At 43.4% G+C, this 21,932-nt stretch overlaps 1 protein-coding gene across 1 annotated transcript; it reads left to right on the forward strand.

Moving 5' to 3' along the window:
* Positions 1 to 1,372: 1,372 nt before the first annotated feature.
* LOC120461309 (leukocyte immunoglobulin-like receptor subfamily A member 3) lies at positions 1,373 to 21,100 on the forward strand. The gene is made up of 10 exons (XM_089131329.1): positions 1,373 to 1,424; positions 8,764 to 8,799; positions 10,486 to 10,749; positions 16,913 to 17,188; positions 17,287 to 17,577; positions 17,678 to 17,956; positions 18,045 to 18,308; positions 19,164 to 19,421; positions 19,998 to 20,096; positions 20,388 to 21,100. The coding sequence occupies exons 1-10, from the start codon at positions 1,397 to 1,399 to the stop codon at positions 20,432 to 20,434; spliced, it is 1,842 nt and encodes a 613-aa protein (XP_088987455.1). The 5' UTR covers positions 1,373 to 1,396; the 3' UTR covers positions 20,435 to 21,100.
* Positions 21,101 to 21,932: the final 832 nt, after the last annotated feature.

Raw genomic sequence — 21,932 nt, forward strand, 5'->3', positions numbered from 1 at the left:
AACCCATTTAAAGCCCATCTGGGCATCCACGGCTGGATCCTGGGTGCAAACCCACTTTAAACCCCTTTGGGTAGGAGGGGCCCCAATGGGTCTGGCTTGAATTTCCCACTTAGGACCCACATAAGACTCTTACAGAGCCCATTTAAAGCCCATCTGGGTAACCATAGTTGGATCCCGGGTGCAAGCCCACTTAAGGCCCATTTGGCCAGGTGGGGCCCAAATGGGTCTGACATGAATTGCCCAATTAAGACCCACGCAGTACCCGTACTGGTCCCAATTTTAGTAAGTCTGGGCTTCCACAGCTTGCCCCAATGTGGATCCCGGGTGCAAGCCCATAATGGGGCCCACATTTGCCGCCCATCAAGCCCTTATATGGGCCCCACATGTCATTGCTGGCTGGGGAGTTGAACAGATGAACTCCACCACAAAGTCGTAATTACGAGTGGGAAGCAATGGCAGAAGTAAATGTTTTTATTCATAAATGTATTTCTGACTATTACTGACAGTCAATGCAGTTTGTTCGCATTATGTGTTTTGTTAATGAAGAAGTGAAATAAAGTTTACCAGAAAACACTCGTTCAGACATGAGCTGAAGGGCTTGAGTGACCAAACTACATTTCCCATCATTGACATTGGATTGTTTATTATATCAATCCTTGTGTAAATCAATTGCTTTAAACAGACACGCTATTTCAAATGCATCACTTTATTAACAGCGGGGATTGTGATGTTGATGCGGATCGCTGGTCCACAGCTCGTGTGTTTCAGGGTCCTAAAGTTCTCCACATTCAGGGTCTGTTAACACACATTAAGGAAACTTTATAAAGGTCAGGACCCATTTTCCAAAGGCCCTGTTCACTTTATTAACTTACTACTAACCCGAACCCTCACTTAAAGAAGATTTGGCCTTTTGTGATTCTGTTTCTCAACCATTTCTTCAGTTCATCAAGTCGAGGCCTGTTTTACTGAGAGCCGAAGCGCTGAGAACAGAAACCACAGAGTTGACCAGCAACATTTTAGTTTTTATGGAACAAAACTTTATAAGATTTATGGCTGTATATTTCATTCACTGGTATGTTGTAGAGTCACATTAGACACACATTAGATGTCTCGTGGATTTCACTTTAATCACGGTCTGTCTGTCTTCTGTGTGTGACTGTTGTTCAACTAGAAAATTCAGTTCTGATGGAGACTGTTCTCACTGTTATTGTGTTCGTTCACACTGTAACAACTTGAATAAATTAGCAGCTAAATATCTTAGACTGGATCTCTCTCTTCTTTGTGTATTTCCGTGTAGAGTTTTGTCTCTGCCTCCCACATCTCTTCTCTCATACACAGGAAGTGTGTGTGTGTTTTATCACACAGCGCTGTTAAATCAGTCTATTAATGTGTCAGTATGGGCTCCAGTGCACTGCCGCTCATCTGTGAGTGTTTAAACATATTCTATAATATTCTTTTTTTCTGTTTCTAATGCAATGTATTCAGCTGAAGATGTGATAATTTAATGAGTGTTGCGTCTCACTGCTTATTGTATTATTTATTGATCAGATTAAATGTGATGTTGTTATGGTGATCGGATGACGAGTTTGATGATGTATTTATCTGTGTGATAATGCTTGTGAAAGATGGAGGTAATGCATGTATTTTTGCTTAGTTTTGCTGTGATATCTTTCTTCCTACTTCAAGTAGTTCAGATAAATCAGATGTATTTGTGTTGATATGAGTTATTGTTGAATGATGATTACCCACATAATGCACATTATTTGAGTTTTCTGAGCTCGTAAATGCACAAACTAACACACAATCAGCTTCTCTATCACTTCTGTTTCTCTCTGACTCTCTTATTGAGAAATAATTGCAAAAATGATTTGGAAACTCAAATTTCATTGTCATTTTATGGACAAACAGGTTATCAAACTAAGTAAAGCTTTTCTCAGAACTAACTTTTATGAGACACGTTTCAGTTATTTTTAACCAGTTCGCCTGAACTTCATATTTAGTTGTTGAATGATGTCAGTTCACACGTGTGTCAGAATAACGTCTCAGGTTACGTATGTAACCCTGGTTCCCTGAGAGGGAACGAGAGCTGCGTTGTCAAACGCGATAGGAACGCTCTGCGTGATTGCGTCGTGAAGCGTCTGTACAATCAGTCCAATGAGAGAGTAGGACGTCAGGTGACGTCACTGACCAGAAAACTATAAAGCACCCTTGAGATCAGACCGCGACTGCTTCTGTGAAAGGCCTGAAGCAAGTCGATCAGGGCATGCAGGAAGTATGGCAGGCGAACGTAGCTCTCGTTCCCTCTCAGGGAACCAGGGTTACATACGTAACCTGAGACGTTCCCTTTCAAGGGAACTTCGAGCTGCGTTGTCAAACGCGATGGGAACCCCATACCCACTATGCCATGCTGAGAAATGCCCGTTCTGTGTGAAGTCCAATGCGCACACTAAGAAGCGAGCAACCTAGCCCCGGGAGTGGAAAGGTCTAGGTCATAAAACCTGACAAATGTATGCAGTGAGGACCACCCTGCCGCATTACAAATGTCATGAAGGGAAACACCTGACATTCAAGCCTTAGAGGCAGCCATACTCCTAGTAGAATGGGCGCGGACCTCCATAGGTGAGGGACATTTGACCGCATTATAAGCAATAGAGATAGCCTCAACTATCCACTTGCTCATACTAGTCTCGATACCGGGCAACCTTTCTTAGTCGAACCAAAGCAGACAAATAATTGCTCTGACTTACGCCACAGGGTTGTGAACATAAGCATCCAATGCCGAATTGGACATAACAGATTGAGACTTTCCTGATCTGGGGTATTGAAGGGTGGAGGACAGAAGGCCTGCAGCACAAAAGGACCCATCACATTAGTAGGGACCTTAGGAATATAACCCGGCCTAGGGTATAGAAATGCTTTAACCATACCAGGTGCGAATTCCAAACATGAAGGAGCAACCGAAAGAGCTTGCAGATCTCCAATTCTCTTAATAGAAGAAATTGCAAGAACAAACAAAGCTTTTAAAGTGAGGAATTTTTCTGAAAACTCTTCGATGGGCTCGAAGGGAGCCAAAGCCAGACCCTCGAGTACAATGGCCAGGTCCCAAGCCGGTGCTCTGGAGTGCAAGCCAGGCCTCAGCCTCAATGTTCCACGGAGAAAACGAGTTATTAGAGGATCTCTCCCCAGAGAAGAAGCCCCCGCAGGGTATCTAAAGGCAGATATAGCCGTAACATACACCTTCAAGGTGGAGGGAGTTAGTCCAGCAGAGAAACGGTCTTGCAAGAAATCGAGAACTGTACCAACCGGGCAGTCAACAGGATTAAAAGCACGTTCTCTGCACCATGTAGAGAACAATTTCCGTTTGAAATAATAACGTTTTCTTGTGGAGGGAGCTCTGGATTGAAGAATGGTCTCCACGACCTCAGTTGAGAGACCAGCAATTATAAACTGGGCCCCCTCAGAGACCAAGCCCATAGTTTTTTTACAACTTGGGGCGAGGGTGAAATATTGTGCAAAAAAATATTGTGTGAAAGCAGGTCCGCAAACCATATTTTGGTCGGCCAGTGCTGGGCTACTAACAACAGATGAGCCCCTTCCTGGCGAACTCTTTCCAGAACTCCCGGGAGCATTGATATCGGGGGAAATGCATACAGGTGTAGCCTCGGCCACACCTGCACCATCGCATCCAGTCCAAGAGGAGCTGGATGCATGAGAGAGAACCATAACGGACAGTGAGTTGTCTCCTCCTGAGTTGCAAATAGATCGACCTGGGTCTGACCAAAGTTCTCCCATAGGAGCTCCACCACCTCGGGGTGGAGTCTCCACTCCCCGGGCCTCAGCCCCTGCCTCGACAGAATATCGACCCTGGAATATATATTGCCCTCAGTGACAACAATTTCCCCTGGGTCCATGGGAGAAAACCCCTTGGTCCTGAGCCACCACAGCAGCGGTCTCATATACAGAAGGCCAAAAGTGATTACGATGGACGCAGCTGCCATGAGCCCCAACAGTCTCTGAAACTGTTTAACAGTGAGTGACTGGCCTAGTTTCATACCTAGGCCGACGGATAGGATATTGGTAAGCTATGCCCCCGAAAGCAAACCTCAGGAACCTCCTTTGATGAGGATGGATGGATATGTGAAAATAAGCGTCCTTCAAGTCTATTGTGGCAAACCAGTCCTAGGACTGACACAGTGACACGATCTGTTTGAGTGTAAGCATTCTGAACTTTACCTTTTGAACTCTGCTGTTTAGCTGACACAGATCTAGAATAGGACGTAACCCACCATCTTTCTTGGGAACGATGAAGTATCGGCTGTAAAACCCTGACTCTCTGCTGGTAGGAGGAACCCTTTCATAGCCCCTTTTTGCAAAAGCGTAATCACTTCCTGTTCCATAACCCGAGCCTGCTCGGGGACCACCACGGTGGGAAGGACCCCTAGAAATCTGGGTGAACGAGAACAGTTTTCTTTTCTTTTAACTGAATTCTGGAACCCTTTTCTATCACATGCAGGACCCATTGAGGAATATCCGGCCGTAGTTTCCACCCATGAATTTCACTAAGGGGACCAGTCTCTCGAGACTGGCCTCGGGATTTTGTAGAACGGACATTTCGGTGCCCAGAAACGGCGAACCGACCGGGAACAACCGAACTGACCATTCTACGGCCCTCCTCGTAGGAACGTATGGGGACACTGACACCTCGGCGCCCTGAAACGGCGAACCGACAGGAAACAACCGATGTGGCAGTGCTGCAATGCTCCTCATAGCATCGCCCCCCAGAGGGCTTTCTTAGAGATAGCAGTCCTCAGATCTTGCCTACCCTCGTAATTTTGTTGAACGGACATTTCGGTGCCCAGAAACGGCGAACCGACCGGGAACAACCGAACTGACCATTCTACGGCCCTCCTCGTAGGACCGTATGGGGACACTGACACCTCGGCGCCCTGAAACGGCGAACTGACAGGAAACAACCGATGTGGCAGTGCTGCAATGCTCCTCATAGCATCGCCCCCCAGAGGGCTTTCTTAGAGATGGCAGTCCTCAGATCTTGCCTACCGGAATTTTGTTGAAGCTCTTTTTAGAGATAAAACAGTCCTTGCATATCTCTAACTGGCTAGACTTTTGTTCTGTTTTGCACCTTGTGCTGCGAGGAGCTTAATAGGCAGAGACTGCTCCCAGCAGTCTCAGGAACATTGGTGAGGAAGAAACCTCTGGAACACCGCTGAATTTCATAATTTTCTTGAAAGCGGAGCATACAGAAGAACAGACATATTTATATCTTTTTATCAGAACAAACATATAGTAATGTGGGCACCATCGGGAAACAACCGAAATGACAGCACTGCGACCCTCCTCAGAGAGTCGCTCCTCACACTCGTCCATGTTTATATTTCTTACCCACCAGCTTAAAAATGTATTCATTATTATGATAGCTAGTGGGTAACGTCGGGGTTAATAACTATGACACCGACTCGGGAGAGAGAAAGCTCGCAAGCGTCTCTTTAACCCAAGGCACTGACATACTATAATCCTTAATACCCAAAAATACTATAATTAGACATCTGGGGATAAATTATTTATTTATTTATTCTTTATAAACCCAGACGAGGAGGCTGAGATACAGAGTTTTCTTGTTTTAAATAAATTTAATCTAAAACTCTTCTTCATTTCCAATCTCATAATGTTCAACTAGCCAGTAAAGTTTTAACTGGCAAAGCACAAATAAAACCTCATTTTAAAAACTCCTCTTGAAACAAAACACTAGATCTGGCATGTGAGAGCTGAAATAGGGCTGAGCTCGACCCAACCCCCGCTGTCAGATCCACTTGCGAACCCCGAAATGCGAGTCGTCTCAGTGCCTCGGCAACTGAGAGACCCGCGCAAGGAACGCAAACCGAACCGTCCTCCTCGGAGAACGCCGGGCGGGAGCGGAGCATCCTCGCGGACAGCTTCTCACAATGCCTACAGCCAGCTCCCTCGAGAACTGACTGCTGACATGCTCCACTCTCAAACACAGCAACACATTGCTGATGTGTGTCCCCACCCGTGAAGTAACGAGGGCAGGGAAAAACACACCGTCTATAATTTTGCTTGCCAAAATAAGGATAGTGATATATATATGTAACCCCTCACACCCGGGTCCTACGCGCCCCGCTCTGAGCGGGCCTCGAACCCGGGTCTCCGGCATGAGAGTCAGGCGCTCTAACAAGGAGGTTAAAGACTGCAGCCTCTAGCGTCTGTAGCTAGAGCGCCTATTGAGATTGGGGAGTGAGGTTTACTCGCACAGCAACTACTAGCTGGCCTCCGTTACACTCACCCCCGCAGCAGCCCCGGTTCGAATCCGGGTCACGGCACCAATGTAACCCCTCACACCCGGGTCCTACTCGCCCCGCTCTGAGCGGGCCTCGAACCCAGGTCTCCGGCATGAGAGTCAGGCGCTCTAACAAGGAGGTTAAAGACTGCAGCCTCTAGCGTCTGTCGCTAGAGCGCCTATTGAGATCGGGGAGTGAGGTTTACTCGCACAGCAACTACTAGCTGGCCTCCGTTACATATATATATACAGTATAGCTTAGACAAACAACAATAAATAGACAAGGACAGAGTACAGAGATTGCTTGCTGAAGGCTACAGAAGCTGTCGCGGTCTGATCTCAAGGGTGCTTTATAGTTTCCTGGTCAGTGACGTCACCTGATGTCCTACTCTCTCATTGGACTGATTGTACAGACGCTTCACGACGCAATCACGCAGAGCGTTCCCATCGCGTTTGACAACGCAGCTCGAAGTTCCCTTGAAAGGGAACCACAGGTTTCCAGAATAACTTCATTACGTCGACGCATATGAACATGTTCCACCAATGACAATGAGGCAGTATCTCTGTTGTCCTATTAAACATATTTATTTATTCATGTTCTGCAAAACCTTTTTTTTTTTGAGAAATTGATTGAAAACTGTACTTTATCTATATGTCTTTAAATTTTACTTTTGAGATATTGGAAATATACTGATACATTTTTAGTGTGGTTTAAGGGCTTTTTCACACTTGAGAGACTGCAAGCGCTCAACATATTCAGCCTGGTCTCATTGTTAATACGTGGGTATTTTACGTTTTTGCAAAGATAGAAAACGTACTTTTTAGTACGTTTGGATAGATGCTGAAACGTATAATATGGACGTATCTGCAACATTTAAACGTAACATTATTACGTTTTTACAGCTACAAAACGTAAACTATTTACGTATATTCTATATCATAAAGATATCTGTATAATTTCACTTTTTATAGATAAATGTAAGATCCCGTAACCCTAATCCCAAACCTAAACATACCCATTTTATACTTAATATAAAAAAAGGATAAAACGTAACGGACAGGTGTTGGGAAAGGGCAGTTTTATTAACAATATAGCATTAAAATATATTTTGAGCCATCCTACTCCTACCCTTAAACCTACCCAGAACAATTCCTTAAACTACGTAACAAACTACAATTATCAAGAAAAACATAACTAACAGACAAGTATAATCACAATAATTTATTTATTGCGAAAATGTCAAAACGGATACCAAAAGCCGTTCACACGATGAAGCGTTGCAGTCGCAGTCTTCTCTCTGGCAGTATTGTACGTTTTGTATGAAGTACAGAGCAGAAATTAAATTACTAATGAAAACGTTAATCCGGCTTTGGTTCGTGCTTCTCCATTTCAAATGAACTAAACTAACCAACCGTCACAGTCCTTCATGTCGCAAACTGTGACGAAGCAGGGAAGAGCCAATGAACGTTTGATATCACTGCCGTAAAAGATGACGTATCGCCTTTTTTGAATTTGAATTTTTGAATTTCATCACCAGCGCGGGGTTTGACATGTACGGTCGCTGCTGAGAATGGAGAGATCACGACTGGATAAGAGGCTGAATTGGGAGTTGTTTCTTGCAAACAACTGGATTCTAAAGATTTGGATTACATCAAACTAATAAAATAGATGTCTTTTGTGAATTTTTGTTGTGTTTTATAGGAGAAAACGCTTTGTGTCTCAAGGTAAATAAATTTATTACAAAATGGTTGAACGAGTTAAAGAATGTATTTTTAAGGTTTTATAGTGTATTGTTTAATACCATGCAGGCGAAACGAGCAAAATGTTAAAATTTATGAGTATATCAATAAATGCGACTGAAAACTTCATTAATAAAACAGAATGCAATAGAGTCAAAACATAATGCTACGATATTGCATAAATGTGAAACGTAGGCTACAATGTGTACGTCGGTGGATTTGTTCATACGTAAATAAATTACGTTTTTGTGCTGTCAATACGTAAATATTTTACGTTTTAGTACTGTAAAAACGTATTATACGTTTCTGCGCATATAAAACGTAATTATATGTAGGCTACGTATGATAGAACGACACTTACGTACAAATACATAGGTATTCTTTTAAGAGGAACTGAGATGAGATCATTTAGCGCTTGCAGAAGGTTTTCTTTCTGGTGTTGGTCATTTCAACTTTAGGCTATATGTCTACATTATTTTACTATAATAAAGTCACAATTAGGGTGCGCACGAATATTCGAAACTGATCGTATCAGTTCATTGTGTGTGATGATGTTAATGCTGGAGAATAATCCATCAGTTCTCACCTTTATGAGCATCAGAACAGAAAAACACTTTCAGTTCATGTAGAATAAACTCTAGACATGTTTCAGTGATTTATATTGTGTTGAATGAATGGAAAAGCTTCATCTGTGTTTCTTCTGCTTTTAGTGCTGATGTCCCTCGTTCACTCCGGACTCAGTCAAGGTACTGTCCATTACTGCAGTACATTTAATTATGTTTTAATTAATGTGAATTGTGTTATAGTATTTATTTGTCTACATCAGGATCCCACATTTGTCTCTTTGCTGATGTTTTATGTTTGCATATATTTCACAGAATCGTCTGACCGTAGTTCATTATGCTGCAAAACATTACAGAAATCTGCTATTTATTTAATCAATCAAACAGTCTTGCATTGTACAATAGTTCAGTCGACTGTAAGCATACGCAGACACGAGTGTTTCTCTTGCTACTGGTTTATCTGAAGACTTTTCTCAAATCGACCATGAAAACTAAACAAACAACACAATACCGAAATCACATCAGCAAATCAGACACAGCAAAAGCGTGTAACAGATGTAATGACATTTCACACAAAATACAGACAAAACAAAATACCATGTTGGCTCGATTCTGTGAGAAAGGGAAATATACTTTTAATTTTCATTTTATGAAAAAAGGTTGAACAAATTGCAACAGAAGCAAACTCAGCTGATTTTGTATCCTTAATATGTCCTGAGTGAGGAAAAAAGCCCTGAAGAATCCCATTAGGGGAAAGTTTGGAAAAAGACTCAAATATAGGATATTCATTCTTTTCTCTCAGGTGAATAGGGTAAAAATGTTAACCTTTAGATATCATCATGAAAATTGAGTTGATTACTTGCATCAAGACAAACAACAAATGTATTACAAGTTTTTATTTTTTTATTTTTATTTTTTTAATGTTTGTTAACATGGGCAATCAGTGCGTAATCTCTGTGCTAATTTGCATAAATACCACAACAGATCTAAACATTGGGTATAGCAGGTGAACATGTCTTGTTGAATCTTGCTGACATATAACAGTAAACTATTTAATGATAAGGTCTAAATGAAACCTAATTAGGCTACCAATGAGCATTAACACATATTTGAGACAATAAAACATTTGCAGTAACTCAAAAATATAATTTAATTTAGCAAAAAATATTATTATAATTTGGAAACACTTCATTTTACACTGTGCTGTTGTAGTTTGAGTTGAGAAATACACATTTCATCATTTCTCTAATCTGTGTCGGCATTATCCTTGAGAACCATTCAAGATGACTCATGAAACCATTTGTTTATTATATATCTCAATCACAATATTGACTTCAACAAATCGTGATGTCCTAATTTTGATATTATATTCATCCCGTAGAAGGTAGCCTAATTAGTTCAGTCAGACATTTGATTAAAACAGAAATGAGTTGCACAGTGAGTTTTATTTGCATGTTTCTGAGATTTGCTGAAATTGTAATTATTGACGGTGTGTCATTAAGATCTTGAGCACCAATGCTAAGCTTTATTCATTCAGTGGTTTGGTTGGAAGAGCTGGAATAGAAAAGTGTTTGAGAACAGACAGACAGAAGTTAGTTAGTGAGTTCCCAGTTCAGCTCTTTAAACACTCTGACTGTAAACAGCACCATCTACTGGTCAGAACAGGCAGAGCAATAATACAATAAAGACATGCAGACTGGAGACATACATCACTTTCATTTAGTTTTTACCAATACATGCATGCAATCATTGCAATTTACAAGAAAACATTTTTGTTAATTTAAGTGTTTTTCTCCTGAGGAAGTTTTGAGTTCATGAAGTGATCCTGAGCCTGCAATGCTTTTCAATATTTACTTCTATGTTTCTCAGTGAAACCTGTATTGACGGTGAAGCCAGATCAGCGTGTGTTCAGTGGAGAGACAGTCACTCTCATATGTGACATACAGGGAGGAGGAAACATTCAGAGATACAGCTGGTTTAAAGATGGAAACACTGTCTATTCATATACAACAACACCAACATCATATTACAGTTTCACAGCTGATGTGTCTCACATTGGTGAATACAGTTGTAGAGGAGAGAGATCAGACTCACACACAGACTTCAGTGATGGAGTTACACTGACTGTATCAGGTGAGTCTTCATATTCACATCTGTTTTATCATTATTTAATATTCATATTTCAACACTTATGATCTTCATCCAAGAGACTTTAAAATTATTCTTTGAAAGCTCTGTAATTTTCTTCCCCATATCTATATATTTTTTAATTCTGTTTGATGTCACAACTGGAAGCAGAAAAGACAAACACTCTTTTAAATCAAAATAAATTATATAGTTTACCGTTTAAAAAAATAATGATAAAAACAAAAGACTAGTGAAAATATGAGCAATAACTGTATAAAAGAGCTCAACACTGCATCACTGTTCACTTCCAGATAAGCCGACTCTGACAGTAAAGCCCCAGAGTTCAGTGTTCACTGGAGACACAGTTACTCTCAGCTGTGACGTGGGAAGATCAACTGGATGGACGTTTCACTGGAGGAAAAACTCAAAGTGGGAATCCGGTGATTATACAAGAACTAAAACTATCAGTTCTGTGAGAGTCTCTGATGAAGGACTATACGGGTGTAGAGCACAGCGAGGAAACTACAATACATACCTCAGTAATGCAATACAGATAACAGTGAGAGGTAAGAGCTCTTTTACTTTGTAGATTGTTTGTTTTTCAGTGAAAGAAACATGAAGTGTGTGTTTGCTCATTTCACAGAGAGACCCAAACCTGTAGTGAAGGTGAAGCCTGATGTCCGTGTGTTCAGAGGAGAGAGAGTCACTCTCACATGTGACCTACAGGAGACAGGAGTCTGGACGTACAGCTGGTATAAAGATCAAGATAACAGCAGAAGAACAGACCAGATCTATCACAGCACAGGACAACACCAGATCTATATAATCACATCTGTGGATTCGTCTCATGCTGGTCTGTACAGATGTAGAGGAACTCAGACTGAAACCCAACAGCACTCAGAGATCAGTGATGGAGTTACACTGACAGTATCAGGTGAGTGTGTTCATCATTTCATCACTTTAACCTGAAGACATTGTATATAGAAAGTTAGCTCAGGTTTATTTTTCTTCATGATCTTTATCCTCCAGACATGTTCAGTTCATCCATGAGCTTCTGCTCTTCAGATTATCTGAGATGAATGAAACCGTCAGTGTAGCAAACAAGCCTTGAGACTTGATCATCTGTCCTCAGTCAGACTGAGATCAGGATAGAAATGGTGTTTAAATATTGTAGAAACGTCTTGTTCCCTGAGAAGGGAACGAGACACTGCGTCGATAATATCGACTCTTTGGGGACGCTCCCTAAGCGTGCGCCTCTGAAGTATGAATGAAACTAATCCAATCCTGATTGGTGTTGCGTCGTGACGTAACATGTGACGGCATACCCGGAAGTATAAAAGTGACGCTGTCACAACACACACTAGCCTCGCGATGAAGCAAGACGCTCAAGGGTCTAAAAAGGGGCGTGGCAACACGACGCAGTGTCTCGTTCCCTTCTCAGGGAACAAGGGTTATAGTCATAACCCGAGACGTTCCCTATCGAGGGAACTCAACACTACGTCGATAAAATCGACTCTTTGGGGAACGAGTACCCACTAGGCCACGCACCGAACAGACCCGCCCCAGAGTGAAACTGATTAGGCACTCAGCAAGGGCCGAGTACGTGTGCACCGGGCGTACTGGGAAGGTTGAGACTATAAAACCTGATGAAAGTATGTGGGGTAGCCCAGCCGGCTGCCTCACAAATCTCCTGCAGAGGTACTCCCGACAGAAGGGACCTAGAGGAAGCCTCTAGTCGAGTGAGCCCTTAAGGCCAAAGGTGAAGGAACCCCGCGCACCTTGTAAGCCTCAGTAATAGCCTGGACAATCCAGTTACTTATAGTTTGTTTGGTCGCCGGGAGCCCCCTCTTAGGTGACCCAAAGCATACTAACAACTGGTCAGATCTTCTCCAAGAAGCGGACCTTTCCAGGTATACACTCAAAGCTCTGACGGGGCAGAGCAAGTGAAGCCTCTCTTCTTCTGCCGACACATGAGGTGGAGATGGAATGCCTGAAGGACTATAGAGCGAGCCGTATTCGAAGGAACTTTAGGCACGTAGCCCGGACTCGGGTGCAAAAAGGCCTTTACTTTGCCAGGGGCAAACTCCAAGCAAGCTGGTGTTACCGCCAGGGCCTGGAGATCTCCCACCCTCTCAAGAGAGGTAATCGCTAAGAGAAAGACCATTTTTAGCGTTAAGTCCTTAGGCGAAGCCGACTCTAAAGGTTCGAAGGGAGCGAGGGACAACCCTTCCAGAACTATCGCCAGGTCCCAGGCAGGAACCCTGGACCTGGTCGCCGGCCTCATCCTCCAAGCACCACGGAGAAACCTAATGACCAATTGGTGCCTCCCCAGAGGTCCACCATCTACTGGCGCGTGGAAAGCCGAAACGGCAGCCACGTACACCTTAAGAGTGGACGGGGAGAGACCCGCAGAGAAACGATCCTGAAGGAATTCCAGAACTGAAGCCACTGGGCAGTTTACTGGATCCAACCTTCGTTCTCTACACCAAGTGAGGAACACCTTCCACTTGAGGCCATATAATCTCCTGGTAGATGGAGCCCTAGAACTAAGTATGGTTTCAACCACCTCAGCTGATAAGCCAGCATTCAGGTACTGAACCCCCTCAGAGGCCAGCCCCACAGCTTCCACAACTCTGGGCGAGGGTGGAAGATTGCGCCCTCTGCCTGAGACAACAGATCCCTCCTCAGAGGAATCGGCCACGGCGGAGCTATGAGGAGTGATATTATATCCGAGAACCATACTCGTGTCGGCCATCTCGGGGCAACCAGAAGTAGACCGATGCCCTCCTGACGGACCCTCTCTAGGACTCCTGGGAGCAGAGCGATCGGGGGAAATGCGTACAGGCGAAGCTTTGGCCAAGCCTGTACCATGGCATCCAACCCCAGCGGGGCTGGATGTGAGAGGGAGAACCAAAGTGGACAGTGGGACGTCTCTTGAGACGCAAACAGATCCACTTCCATTGGTCCGAACCTCTCCCATATCGACTTCACCACCTCCGGATGAAGTCTCCATTCCCCGGGCCTCAGCCCCTGCCTCGACAGGATGTCTGCTCCCCGATTCTGAACCCCTGGGATATACATTGCCCTTATTGACAATATCTTCCCCTGGGACCAAAGGATAATCTGATGCGCCAGTTTGCACAGAGGGCGCGATCTGAGTCCCCCTTGTCGGTTCAGATAGGCCACCACTGACGTATTGTCTGTCCGTATTAGGACGTGGCGACCCTTGATGTATGGGAGGAAGCTCCTCAAAGCCCTGAACACAGCCATCATCTCCAGGCAATTTATATGCCAAGTGCGATGATGGTCCTGCCACAGACCCCTGGCAAAGCGGCCGTCCATGACCGCGCCCCAGCCAGTAAGGGAGGCGTCTGTCGAAACGGTTTCCGGCGACATGACACCCCCAACACTGGCCCTTGGGATAGGAACCAAGGCTTCTTCCATATTTGCAGAGAATGAAGGCACCTGCGCGTTACTCTGATCATACGGAATGGATTCCCTTTGGGTGAGAACCCCTTGGTCTTCAACCACCACTGGAGGGGCCTCATGTGAAGTAGGCCCAGAGGAATAATGCTGGATGCCGCTGCCATGAGGCCCAGCATCCTTTGAAAGTGTTTCACAGTGATGGCTTGGCCTAGCTTCACCCTGGATACCATCGCCAGAATTGACTCGATACGTGCGGGAGACATCTGTGCCTGCATTGTAGTCGAGTTCCACACGACTCCCAAAAAAGTCGTACCCTCGGACGGTTCTAGCACACTCTTCTTCAAATTGAGTCTTAACCCCAATTTTTGAATATGGCCAAGAACGACATCTCGATGCCGAACTGCCATCTCCCGAGACTGGGCCAGAATAAGCCAGTCGTCGAGATAATTCAATATCCGAATCCCCTGAAGTCTCAGTGGAGCAAGGGCCACGTCCATACACTTGGTAAATGTGCGGGGAGAGAGTGCTAGGCCGAACGGAAGAACCCGATATTGGTATGCTTCGCCCCCGAAAGCGAACCTCAGGTACCTCCTGTGACATGGAAGGATGGAGATGTGAAAATAGGCGTCTTTCAGATCTATCGTAACAAACCAGTCCTCGGACCTGATTTGACTCACGATTGTTGGAATGGTCAACATTCTGAATTTGAACCTTCTCAGAGACCGGTTCAACACCCTGAGATCCAAAATTGGCCTTAACCCCCCATCCTTCTTTGGAACTATAAAGTACCGGCTGTAAAACCCGGACTCCCTGTCTACCGGAAGAACACGTTCTATGGCTCCTTTCGACAGCAGAGTCTGTACTTCTTGTTCCAGCGCCTGAGCCTGCTCTGGGACCACCGCAGTGAGCACCACCCCAGAAAACTTGGGGGGGCGGTGCGCAAACTGCAGTCTGTACCCAACTCGTATTATCTGCAGGACCCATGGAGATATGTTGGAAAGATGATACCATCCCTCTACAAAATCTACTAAGGGTACCAGCCTCTCGAGGCTGGCCTCTGGTGTCTTCAGGGTATTCTTTTGGACTACCTGAAGCTGAATATTGGCAGGCTGTAGTCGATTCGGTCCCTGCGACCATAACCGATGTTTTAAAATCGTCTTTTCGCTGGAAATTGATGCGGCCCGAAACGCTGTTACCGGAGGACTTCGGTTTTTGGGAGCGTTTCGTCTGTTGCCAAGACCCCGGAGGGGGGGCTCTAGAGGAAACGCTCTCCTTATGCTCTGCCCTGTGGGAGGAGCTGGCTGATGGCTGGGGCTGATCGCTTTGCCCCACCCTACTAGATTTGGCTTTCGCTTTCCGGGGGAGGTACTGCTGGAACGCCGCAGATTGTTTTCTCGACTCCTGAAACCTGTCGACAACCGAATTAACGGCGTCGCCGAACAGGCCAGAAGCCGAAAGCGGCGCATCCAGCAGGAAGGACCTATCCTTCTCCTTAATCCCAGATAAGTTCAGCCACAGATGCCTCTCCGTGGCCACCATGGCCGCCATAGAGCGGCCAATAGCACGGGCTGTTTCCCTAGTGGCCCGGAGAGACAAATCTGTGGCCTTCCTCAACTCTGAGATGTCCTCAGGAGTAGGCCCCTCCCCCTCATCCAAATCCTTCAGGAGGTCGGCCTGGTATGCCTGCAAAATCGCCATCGAGTGCAGACATGAACCAGCCCGACCCGCCGCCATGTAAGCCCTGCCCACTAATGCAGATGTTTCCCTGCAGGGCTTACTAGGCAACACCGGGGTCTTTAGGGAAGACGCCGATTCGGGAGAGAGATAGCTCGCTAAAGCCTCCTCCACCTTCGGCATCTTCCCATATCCCATGTCTCGAGCCCCCAAAACATTGCTGTAATCTATTATACTGGGACTCGAAACACGGGACGAATGCGGTCTTTCCCACGTTCTCGTGATCTCTTTATGGAGATCGGGGAAAAACGGCAGACCCCGGCGGTGAGGCTGTGACCTGCGCTGCAGGTAACGCTCGTCCATTTTACTTGTGACTTGCGTTTCCTGCTCATGTTGTGGCCAGCTGATGTTTAGTCTGGCCACAGCGCGCGTCACAACCTCCACCAGCTCCTCATAATTCAGGCCGCGTGATGGCGCGCTGAGATCACGGTCGTCCGCATCAATGCTGAGCACGTCCACTTCCTCAGAAGCAGACAGCTCAAGCATCGGGACCTGATCGCGGGCAGGAGAAACCGCAGCGCGGGCTCCCACACCGCTCTCAGAGGCCGCGGGATCAGCCGATGGAGAGCGAGAAAATGCCTCAGCATTCTCACTCTCCTCCGCCAGATCCCGCTGCGAACCCCAGGATCTCAATCGCCGCATCGCCTCGACAAATGCGGGACCGGAACCCTGGGGAACGCGAGCCTGACTGTGCTCGTCAAAGCACGCCAGCCGGGAGCGGAGCACTCTAATAGGCATAGCCTCACAAAATTCACAAGCAGCCCCCTCGAGAGCTGCCCGTGCGTGCTATTAATTTAATATATTTTTGGGGGTTTTGGATTGATAACATTGATCATGATACTGTGATGCTGTTTAGATCAATATTTACTCATATGTGTATTAATACAGGAAAACCTCTATTTAAGTTTGAGCCAGATCAGATCAGAATGCCAGAATGATTTTTCTGATGCAGACAAATGCTCATTTATTTGACTCTGGAGGATCTGAATCTGTTGTTGTTCTCCTGCAGATCTACAGCCGAAGCCTGAACTCACATCAGATCCTGCAGGAGCTGCACTGACTGGAAACACAGTGACTTTGACCTGTCGCATGAATCTAACCAGAGACTGGGACATTTACTGGTACAAACACACACTGAACCCCGAGACAGAGAAGACACAAACACACTCCTACAGCCTGAAGATTGATTCAGTGTCTGATGGAGGCCAGTACTGGTGTAGAGCTGGAAGAGGGAAACCAGTCTATTACACACAATACAGTGATGCACTGTGGGTAAATGTTACTGGTGAGAGAGACTGTAGTGTGTGATGCAACAAATACAGATCAGAGACAATATCTACACAACTTCTGAAACTATAAATGCAATAATCTGTGTTTGTACAGTGAGTTCTAAAGCTGTGGTGACGGTACGACCTGATGAACGAGTGTTTAGAGGAGAAACAGTCACTCTCAGATGTGATATAAAGTGGGCAGGAGACACAGACACTGAGTGGACATACAGATGGGAAATAGAGGGAACCAACGACCGAAATAAAAACACGGTCAGCCGAACCTCAACACAAGAGTTGATCATCAGCAGTGTCGATCTCTCTCACAGCGGTCAATACACCTGTACAGGACTGATACACACTCTCAGCTCTCAGCGCAGTGATGCTGTGACACTGACTGTCTCAGGTGAGTGTGTGTGTGAGTGTGTGTGTGTGTGTGTGTGTGTGTGTGATCAGCTTCTCCATCAGTTTCTCTACGGCTCTGTAACTCGTGATGTTTTGTTCAGCTGAAGCTCAGGCATCACTGCGAGTGTCTCCACAGCCGTGGCTGACTGAAGGAGAATCAGTGACTCTGATCTGTGAGGTTTCAGGCTCCTCTACAGGCTGGACGTTCAGCTGGTTCAGAGATCATGATCATCTGTCAGACAGCAGCAGAGGAGCTGGAGGATCTTACACTCTCAGTCCTGCTGCTCTACAGCACACAGGAGTTTATACGTGCAGAGCAGAGAGAGGACGACCAGCCTATTACACACACAACAGCAGCTCACACACACTGTGGCTCACTGGTGAGGGTTTCTGCTTGTGCTCATCCGCATCTGTGTTTCACTGCAGTCTCTGTGCTGTCAGTTCTGATGGAGATTTTCCTCTTTTCAGGAGTTTCTGCTTCAGTGTCTCTGGTCATCGATCCCAGCAGAAGTCAACACTTCTCATCTCAGTCTCTCTCTCTGAGCTGTGTGGATCAGAGTAACTCTGCTGGATGGACAGTGAGAAGATACACAGACACACACACACAAACCTGTGCCAAACAAACAGGATCTGGATGTGTAATCGACTCTCTCAGCACATCTGACTCTGGAGTGTACTGGTGTGAGTCTGAATCTGGAGACAAACGCCGTCCTCGAAACATCACTGTACACGGTGAGTCCAACCACTCACAACTATATAACAACAAACAACTAATCTGTTCAAGACTAAACAATGTTATAATAATATCAAGATTTTAACACTATAATAAAATAAAATACACTACATTATAATTAAGTGTATGATTTTATATATATATATATATATATATTGTTACTGTACTGTACTGTACTGATTTTTTTATTCTAAACTGTTTTAATTATTCTGATTTCCTTTGATTATTTTAATTTCTTCCATGTAAAGAACTTTGAATATATATATATATATATATATATATATATATATATATATATATATATCCTATAACCCTTGTGGACATGTGAATATAATGTCATTTATTCCTGTGATCAAAGTTGAATTTCCAGCATCATTACTCCAGTCTTCAGTGTCACATGATCCTTCAGAAATCAGTACAATGTGATGATTTGATGCTTAAGAAACATTTCTGATTATTACCAATGTTGAAAATATTTCAATATTTTTTGTGGAATTTTTTTTCTTTGATAAATAGAAACTTTGAAGTACATGAGTGATTTGGAATTTAAACATTTTGTAACATTATAAATGTCTTTTTTGATCAATGCGTCACATTTGATAGTGAATCCCTGCTGAATAAAAGTGTCAGTTTCCAAGATTATTGATAGTGAACATTTTGGCCCTCCACATCAATAATTGAAATATGGGTCTGATTAATACATTATCATCAGTACATCATCAGTACAGTATCATCACTACATCATCAGTACATCAGTATCATCAGTACAGTATCATCACTACATCATCAGTACATCAGTATCATCAGTACAGTATCATCACTAGCAGCTGTTGATGTGTGTCTCGTGTTTGTAGACGGTGAGGTGATTCTGGAGAGTTCTGTTGATCCTGTGATTGAGGGAGAGACTCTGACTCTACACTGTTTACATCGATCTACAAACTCCTCTATCTCCAGCGCTGATTTCTATAAAGACGGATCACTGATCCAGAATCAGACGACAGGAGAGATGAGCATCACTACTGTCTCAAAGTCACATGAGGGTTTCTACTCCTGTAAAACAGAGAGAGGACAGTCTCTCCACAGCTGGATCTCAGTTACTGAAGCCTTTAATGGTGAGATGATTTAATGAGAAACGCCACACCATTATTATATACTATTATATAGTCTCTAGCTCTTATTTCTGTCAATAAGTGTATTCTTCTTCTGTGTACAATTATTATAAATACCAGTTTATGCAGTTTAATTATGGCGTTTACACTATCAGCCCGGCTGGCCGTTTCTAGCCCTCGCTCGCACTGGCTCCACAGTGGAAATGCGGATAATGATTTCTGACTGGCATAAAACGGTACAAATCAAACAAAATAAACGGGTAAAGGTAGAGACCAGTTAAAGGAGCTGTATGTAAGAAATTTATTTCAAATAATCATAAAATGGCCCTGATATGTCACTAGACATTAAGAAATAATGTTCATTTCAAATATTTATATCACGGACAACTGTAGTCCAGTCAGGATATTGTCATTTAAAAAGTGAAGTTTTAGCCTTCAACTGATGTTGATGATGTCATGTTGTGTTTTGATGTGATGCTCCTCCCTCCACCGATCTACCAATCACAGAGTCAGTAGTGTTGCAGAATTCACACACAAAACTTTGTTGGTCAATAATGTTCTTGTGTTTCTGTTTTCCAGGTCAGATTTCTGTCTACAAAATCCTCAGTTTTCTTCTGGCAGCTTCTCCGTATCTGTTAGCCACAGTCGTGCTGCTTTTCAAATGTTACAGAGCGAGAGGTAAAACTTCTTTCACACACACACACACACACTCTCTCTCTCTCTCTCTCTCTCTCTCTCTCTCTCTCTCTCTCTCTCTCTCTCTCACACACAAATTATTCACATATTCTCACTGACAGAAATGCCTTTACTGCCTGTCTTAGTATTAGATCTATGTATTAGATCTATATTTTGAACAGATGATGGTCATTCATGAAAGCAATAACTGCAGTGGAAAAAATAATAATTTTTTTTTTAAAAAATAAGACGTCCGTTTAAATGTTGAAAATATTTTTTGTGTGTATTTCACAGTTTCATCTGCTGAAGACCAAAGTCAGTACGCCGTAACAGAGGAATAAACTTTTTGACAGAACAAAGTGATTCTTGCGATTGTAATTTAATGTGGAATGTACATTTGTGATACAAACAAAGGCTATTGAGGTATTTTTGCAGAGAATAAACGAGCCTGACGAAAGACTTTTTATGTTTGTGTAAACGAGACCCTTATCATCTCCCTGTAAATACAAAAATGCTCATTTGAAAATGGTGACGTCATGCACATGCGTATGACGTGTTCATTCTTTTTGCTTTTTTAAATGAAAGGTTCATTTCAATAGATTCAAGGATGATAGATTTTTTCGAAGCCCTTGTGTTCAAAGGTTTTGACATTTTCTTAAAGGAAGTAAAAGTGACTTTATATCAGAGGAGATCATTCTCAGATTGGGATTACAGTGAATATTTCTGGCTTTATGAAGAGGAAATTTACCCAGAAGACAAAGTAATAATACAGTATTATCAAGATGAACATCCTTAGAATGGAAATCGGACAAAAAAAAAAACATGATAGATTCTGTAATTTGTGTCTTTAGGCCTGTGTGCTCAGCTCGAGTGAACTACAGTAAAAGAATGCGTGTGTGTGCAGTGTGTGTGTGTGTGTGTGTGTGTGTGCAGTGCCGTAGTCTTCATTTACAAAGTCACTTCGCCAGTGTATGTATGCTTACGTATCGCCGCTTTTCCAGGAAAAACAGCGCTCTTGCTCTTAACTCTTATTTCTTACCTTTATCATTATAAATATACAAATCAGGAACTCATTAGTGAGGCATTCACCCAATGTATGCTATTGATTTCATTATAAAAATAATATTGTGTTTATAAACCTTTGAAAACTATATATTTCATAACCATAAACTGTAATAAAAAAATAATAATAATATTGTGTGGTGTTTTTCATTAGGGTTCGAGCTGAACTCTGCTGGAAAGTGGATCTCGAGGGCCAGAGTTGCTCACTGGTTTATAATGTAACATCAATGGTATTTTTGTCTAAAACTAAAATGATGAAGATTATAGATAAGAGATATGATCTTAAAAGAGTCTCTGTGTTCTCTGATCAGACAGCCGTGCTGCTAAACACATTAAAGCTTGTGTGAGAGATGATATTTTATCCGAATACTGGAACAGGCTTAAAGCACTAAAGCATTTTTACATAATAAAAAAATGCAACCAAAATGTTACAGAAAATATTGAAACATTTGTATTCGTGCTGAGAGTTGCTTCAAATCAATTTGTTTATCTTCGTTCATATATCCATGAATATAATTGTAAATAATAATAATATAAAAAGAGTATAGCCTACATATCGTTACTTTCAGCTATTCTGGATAACACGATGGTAAAAGGTAAAGAATTCGTTGATAAAAACTACTTTTATATTACAGCAAAAACATCAAAAATTAAACACTTATAAGTCGATTTTACGTTATGCATTGAATTTTAGTCTGGGAGTTTAAGCTTTTACTTTGGAACCAGCCATAAAAGACTTAACATTATACCTTATTGTTTTACAGCATATTCCTCTAT

This window comes from Pimephales promelas, chromosome 1 (genome assembly GCF_988280905.1).
Source record: "Pimephales promelas chromosome 1, fPimPro1.hap1.1, whole genome shotgun sequence".
In the NCBI taxonomy this organism is placed as follows: domain Eukaryota; kingdom Metazoa; phylum Chordata; class Actinopteri; order Cypriniformes; family Leuciscidae; genus Pimephales; species Pimephales promelas.

Bases quoted from the DNA above. Each gene is read 5' to 3' on its own strand.
- LOC120461309 (XM_089131329.1), top strand. From the start codon at position 1,397: ATGGGCTCCAGTGCACTGCCGCTCATCT. The intron at 17,957-18,044 runs GTGAGGGTTTCT...TCCTCTTTTCAG, and splicing joins ACACACACTGTGGCTCACTG to GAGTTTCTGCTTCAGTGTCT. The intron at 19,422-19,997 runs GTGAGATGATTT...TCTGTTTTCCAG, and splicing joins AGTTACTGAAGCCTTTAATG to GTCAGATTTCTGTCTACAAA.